Source organism: Pelecanus crispus, chromosome 3 (assembly GCF_030463565.1).
Source record: "Pelecanus crispus isolate bPelCri1 chromosome 3, bPelCri1.pri, whole genome shotgun sequence".
Taxonomy (NCBI): domain Eukaryota; kingdom Metazoa; phylum Chordata; class Aves; order Pelecaniformes; family Pelecanidae; genus Pelecanus; species Pelecanus crispus.
The window spans coordinates 127,802,600-127,809,018 of NC_134645.1; the positions used below are offsets into that span (position 1 = coordinate 127,802,600).

Consider the following 6,419-nt stretch of genomic DNA (forward strand, 5'->3'; position numbering starts at 1 on the left):
AGGCGAAGATACAATATTTATTCCTTGTCTCCTGGGATGAAGCTCCTCTATCTATTGTCCTCCCAGTTCTCAGTGCTGATGCTTAATTTTCAAAACTTCTATATTACCAAGGGACCTACGACATCAGCCAAAGAAATACCCAGCAAGTACAAAATCTGATCCAGGGAGCAGCTTTTGTGCAGAGGGAAAATTTTGTTCCTACAGGTTTTTAAGGAGGTGCATGGAAAAGCGAGAGATCTGATCTATGCAGATACATTGCAAATTCTCTCTGTCTGTAGAGATTTTTTCTAAAAAAAATTGGGGAAATACATGAACTTTGGATTTTTCAATTTTTTTCTTTTCTTTTTTTTTTTTTTTAATTTGGAGAGGGGAATTTTATCCAGAGGTTTTTTTTTTTTTCCTCTTTTTTTTTTTTTTTCGGAGAACCAAAAAATGTCAACTACCTTTCCAGGTCTCGTCCACGATGCAGAGGTATTTTGTGTGTGTGAGTGTCTGTGTGTGTGTGTGTGTGCGCGCGTGTGTGCGGATGTGTGTGCGCGTGTGTGTGCATATGTGTGTGTGGATGTGCCTGTGTGGTTGTTTCCATTTTTTTTTAAATCCATATTGGACCGTTACATTTAATTATAATCCGGCTTCAGAGATAACTTAAAGAAGTATAGAGAGAAAATTCGTTATGACATCTGTCGCCAGAAAGGGCAACTCATTACCACGTTAAAACCGTTGCCAGAACGAAAATCAGAATAATACCCCTAATAATATAATGAAGTGGAGAGAAATCACCACCAGCTCGCCAGGAATGGGGAGTTCTCACTAAAAAGCAGGACTCCCCTTTTCTTTCGAAACGCAGCAAAAGGAGGGAGGGGGGGGAATTTTGGATCTGATTCGTTATTTTAAAAAGAAAGAAAAATAGGGGTTCAAAAAAAAAAAAACAAGGGAAGGAAGGAAGAAAGGAAGGCAAGCAGGAGGCAAAGCTTTCTCAATGTGTAACGCTGCAACATAGAGACGGGACTTGTGTGTATTCTCGGTAGTTTCCTCTGTTTGATGACTTTTTTTTGTGTCAGCCCCAGATATTACAGCTGTGATCAGGAGATGGATGGATAGATGGATGGATGGACAGATAGAAAGATAGATAGGGTTTGGGGTTTTGGTTTTTTTTTTTTTTATTTTTGTGCGTGGATTCCTTTCGCTTGACGGTATTAAGGGCAGGCTGGGCTGTTTAGGATTTTTTGAACAGACCTTTATGGCACCAGCCCAAGGTAGGAAAGGATCTTTTGTTGCTGGGGTTGCCGCTCGCAGGCTTAGACGCTTCTGCAAGGGGAGAAGCTATGCAGGACAGCGTGCTTGGAAGAACCGCACCCGGGGTTTTCAATGACAAACCTCCAGTTTTGGGGTCTTCTTTTCACTTCTTCCTTTCAGATACGTCATGACGGATCAAACAGTTACCGTTTGATGCAGCTTGGATGCCTGGAGTCTGTGGCCAACTCGACCGTCGCCTATTCCTCCTCATCTCCTCTCACTTACTCTACCACGGGCACTGAGTTCGCCTCCCCGTACTTCTCCACTAACCACCAGTACACCCCACTGCACCACCAGTCCTTCCACTACGAGTTCCAACACAGCCACCCGGCCGTCAACCCTGACGCTTACTCCTTGAACTCTCTCCACCACTCCCAGCAATACTACCAGCAGATCCACCATGGGGAACCCACTGATTTTATCAACCTGCACAATGCGCGGGCGCTCAAGTCCTCTTGCTTGGACGAGCAGAGGAGAGAGCTGGGGTGCTTAGATGCTTACCGCCGCCACGACCTGTCTCTTATGAGCCATGGATCCCAGTATGGGATGCATCCAGATCAAAGACTCCTGCCAGGACCAAGCCTCGGGCTTGCAGCCTCGGGAGCAGACGATTTGCAGGTAAATAGCATGCGATCTCCTTTCGAGGCACCTTCTTCTCCCCTCCCCCTGCCCCGGTCCCCCCCTCACCCTCCCCATTTTCCTCTGCTCAGAACAGCTCATACAAAGGAGGCAAGACTCATCCAAAACCCGCTCCAGAGCCCGTCCCCTCCAGAACAGTAGCAACAAAAAAATAGGGGGGGGGGGGGGGGGGGAAAGCAAGTGGTCTTTCTTGGCCAAACAAGCAAACAAACATAAAAAAAAAAAAAACCCTCGCGGCTGACTTCCCCGCGTGGGTTGTGTCTCTGTGATGGCTGAGACCGTGGGACTCATCCGGAGATGTCGGGGTGCGTGTGTGCTGTGCGGGTCCGTGTGTGCGTGTGCCAGCCCTTCCCAAAGTCACACAGAAACCAACCCAACCCAACCCCAGACCAACCCAACCCACCTTCTGGTTTTTCCTCAACTTTTCCTGTCTTTCGGCGAACGGAACCGCTTAAACAACTTGCACCGACCTAGCAGGGAAATGTGTTAAGGAAAGGATGGAGTAGGAAAAGAGAAAAAAACGCAGGGCAGGAAATAAATCTGCTTTCCGACATACATACAGAGGCAAACCTTCCGTTCAACTCCGAGGCATGAGGCAGGGAAAAAATAAACGGGAGCAAACGTTCGTCAGAAATATTCAGTATGATAAAAAACCCTGGCAATATCCGATTTAGATGTTAATAGGGAGAGAGATACAAGCAGATAAAGCTGAATTCGTCTATCTATGCGCCTAATCATTCATCTATTCCGCCCTAACCGGCATCTGGACCCATCAAAAAAATTCTTTTTTCATGTGTCAAAACCTCAGCTTTATCTGCTCAGAAATCCTTTCCCCCGCACTAAAAATTCACCTCCGGTAAATTGAGCCGGTTGCTTAAATGAAATTGGTTTCCCAAATTGCAAACAACGCCCTCCTGTATCTAACACCCATTTCGAAAAGTCCCCCAAATGAAAAGCAAACCTTCCTTCTCCCGACGAGCTGAGGAACTAAAGGCTTCCCGAGCAGCGGGGAGAGACAAACAGGACCGTATTTATTGTACTTACTTTTCCCCCCAAATCTCGCTCCCAGTCATACAAAGCTGGCTATGCTGGTCTTTCCAAAAAGACGTAGCGGTCAAAGGCTCGGAAAAAGCCCGAAGTTTGTAAAACTAAGAAGGTTTAATTTTTTTTCCCCCCTTATAAACAAAAAAAAAACAAACAACCCCCCCCAAAACCTCTATTTATATCGGAGAAAAGAAATCTTTTTCCCCCCTTTTTTTCTTTTCTTTTTTTTCTTTTTTTAAGAAGGAAAATAATCCAACAACCCAACAACAAAGAATGTTATCTTTTATATCTCTGAGGAGGAAGCCCTAACTATTTAAACCTAGCTTTCGCCATTAAAATTCACTATATAATTTTATCCTCTCTGGCCATTTCTTGTTTACATTTTTCACAAGGATCTCCTTATGTTACCCCCCTCAAAAAAAAAAAAAATCTGCCATTCACTGCTCAGCCCAACTAAAACCTATTTACTCCTTTTTATAACCACGTCTGCTGCTGATTTTTTTGTATCTGTACAAATTTTTTTTCTTTGGCAGGCACAAAGCCCTGTATTTTTCAAAAGAGGGGATTAGGAACGTTTGCAAGACAGCAGACAATGCCTAAGTCCCGGGCAAAAAAGCACCATAGTTTATCCAATTTTCGACTTAGTGCCATTCAACTGGTCATTTATGCAATGTCATCCGACCAAACAACATGTTTTCCTTTAAAAAAAAAAAAAGAAGAGGTTGTTTAAGCTGCTAGAGACACATTCTTTTTTTAATTTATTTAAAGAAGAAAAAAAGAAACAGCTTTTCTTTGGAAAATATTATTTTTTCGATTACACTTTATTCAAAAGTAAAAGACTTGGGTCTTTGTACCTAATCTTTTCTTTATTTTTCCTCCTCCCTCTTTTCCCGGACAGAAGAGGGAGTGTATTGAGGTATCGAAAAGCCTGAGCGGGGAGAAGTTGAAAATATGAATATTTGTCGTTATGATTTAAATGATTCAGAACAAACTTGGACTCTTGCGAATATCACCGTGGGGCTTCCAAGGAAGCGTTTTGGTGGCGAGCAGAAACAGGACTGTCCACAAATACTTTTAAACCAAAATTCTGGTCTAACCAGTCTTCCCCTTTCTCCTTAGTCTTTCTTTTTAAAACGTTCATCAGCATATGCCTCATTTCAAATGCAACAAATGTAAATATACTTTTCCCTGCACAGAATTTTAAGTGAATGTCCAATAGTTTCGAGGGCGGTTTAAGTCAGCCTAACAGATGCAAACAGTCTTGGAGCTGGAGTGGCATCTTTCAGTGCCCTAAAAAGATTTTCCATGGGCAACAAAGAAAACTGTCACACCTTTTCCCATCACCGCTTTAATTTATGCTCAGTCGCCAAGTTTTTTTCATATTGATTTCATAATCACTTTAAGGCAGAACACTTAAAATAAAAAAGAGCCTTGAAAAGGAAGGTCTTACAGGGCCAGCGCCAATATGGTGAAAGTGGGGGAGAGAGCCAGGACTGTAAAGGTTGTTTTGTAAAGTGGGGTTTTTATTATGCACCGACTCTCTCCGCATTTACTTAACTCTTCACGGGCTGTTGAGTAGGTTAACACCCTTAAAGGCCTCTTTCATGTCCAATACCTCGTTTGTTTGTAGAGGAAAATGCGTCTTTAACACATTTCCACTGGGCAAAGATTTAGGTTTGGTTTGTTGTGTTTTTTTAACCCCAACATAAGGAAAAACCCAAAGAAAACCCAACCCTTTCAAGTCTTTTATCATGCCAATAAAAATATTTATTAAGGAGGGCGAGGATCCCCAAATAATCAGCCTCGTAACAGGAGAATAAAGGAGGGAGATCCCTTCGGATGTGCACCAGAAGCCCTAGGCAGGTTTTTGGATGGTTCTTCACCCCACACTCACACATGGGCGCCTGTGTGTGCGTGCACACAGATGCATATTCATCCCCACCTATGTGCGGACACACGCATTGTTACAACCCCCTTACGACTCTGTGTAGCCGGCAAAGCCCGGTAGGTCGTCTGTTGTTTGTGCTCTTTGTCTACTCCTGTGCACACTTTGTAAGTCGGTACATAGGCGTCACGGAACATGTGTATGAATTTAGCCGTATATATCTCCCTAAATATGCAGCTAAACATGCTAAAATACCGTATAAAAGTGTCTTTTTACCTTTGTGCGTGCAACTGTAGAGAGCGAACCCGCTTCTCTCAAGACTACTTGTTCGGCTCTCCATCCTGCCACGTAACTGCGGAGCTGACCCCCCAGTTCAGGAGAAACTCGTCTTTCAGTGGCGATGAAAGCGGGAATTTTTCTGCCTTTCGCGGGCTAGGGGCAGGCTGCAGGATGGCGGGTGGGATTTCGCCCAAGCACTTGAGTTCCGTGAGAGTAACTGTGGTTTTCCAGCTCACCTTAACTATTGTTCCTGTGGGAGCCGGGGAACAAAGCAAAAGCTATGTGGGTTTCTGTATCTGATTTCTTTCTTTCCTTCCTTTTTTCCCCCCTTCATTACTTAAGAGCTCAGTGGAGGCCCAGTGTGGACTTGTACTGAACGGGCAAGGAGGTGTGATAAGAAGAGGTAAGAGGTTACAAATACTTGCGTCTATCAATTTTCGTAAACATAAAACCCCTCTCCATTCCCCTCGCTCTTTCCCTCCCCCGCTGTTTAGCGTAGTTTGGAGTTCGTGCCGAAAGAGTGATAATTTGACATTTGACAGAAGTGCGTTCAAAGTAGCTTCGAGCACTTCACATTTCACACTCCATTTGCACTGTACAAGTGATCTGTTCCTCGATAGCTCTCGGATGCTCCCGCTGAATCCAGAGCTTTCTTGACTCGTTTTATCATTCCCCGTTTAATCGAGTTGATCCCTGATAGTTTGAGAAACGTGTTCTCTGGCTCCGGGCTGTTAAATCGGCAGTTTGATCTCGTGTGGGGAAAGGAAGGAGCTTTTTTGGAAATGTGGCTTCAGTAGCGCTTACAGACCCGTGTGGAACTCGCTTTTGAGTGTCACTTCATTTGATACCCGTCTGTCAATGTAAATATCTAACTTCAAAGTTAGACGAAAGATTTGGAACTCTTGTTAAATACGCATTTCTTGAGCATTTGCGAAATCTGAGTGTTCTGGGGGGTGTGCGTGTGTGTGTTATTACCTTCATTTACCGTGAAGAGAAACAAAAGTAGTCTAAAGGCCTAACGCAGGAACACATTCTCACAAGCTTAAACACATACTTTCATTCACAATATAAAACGGATAGTGCAGTCGGAGAGAGGACACTTGGCGAGTCAGCCTCTTGGAACGCGCATTTCTTAGCCCATTATTGCCTTTCCTTATTCATTGGACCCACCGGGAAAAATAGATATTTAGGAGATATTTTAGGCGATGTGGTGCTCTTGTGCCAGGGAGGCGATTTGAGCCACTGCTGACCTAGACAAACTTGAGGCTGAAACAGC

At 44.0% G+C, this 6,419-nt stretch overlaps 1 protein-coding gene across 1 annotated transcript in view; it reads left to right on the forward strand.

The window, feature by feature from the left end:
- The first annotated feature begins 432 nt into the window (after positions 1-432).
- TFAP2D (transcription factor AP-2 delta) overlaps positions 433-6,419 on the forward strand; it is a 49,930-nt gene continuing 43,943 nt past the window's right edge. Inside the window, exons 1-3 of the mRNA XM_075708211.1 lie at positions 433-471; positions 1,417-1,914; positions 5,486-5,546. Of these exons, the coding sequence (XP_075564326.1) occupies positions 433-471; positions 1,417-1,914; positions 5,486-5,546 (598 nt within the window). The remainder of the gene's footprint in view (positions 472-1,416; positions 1,915-5,485; positions 5,547-6,419) is intronic.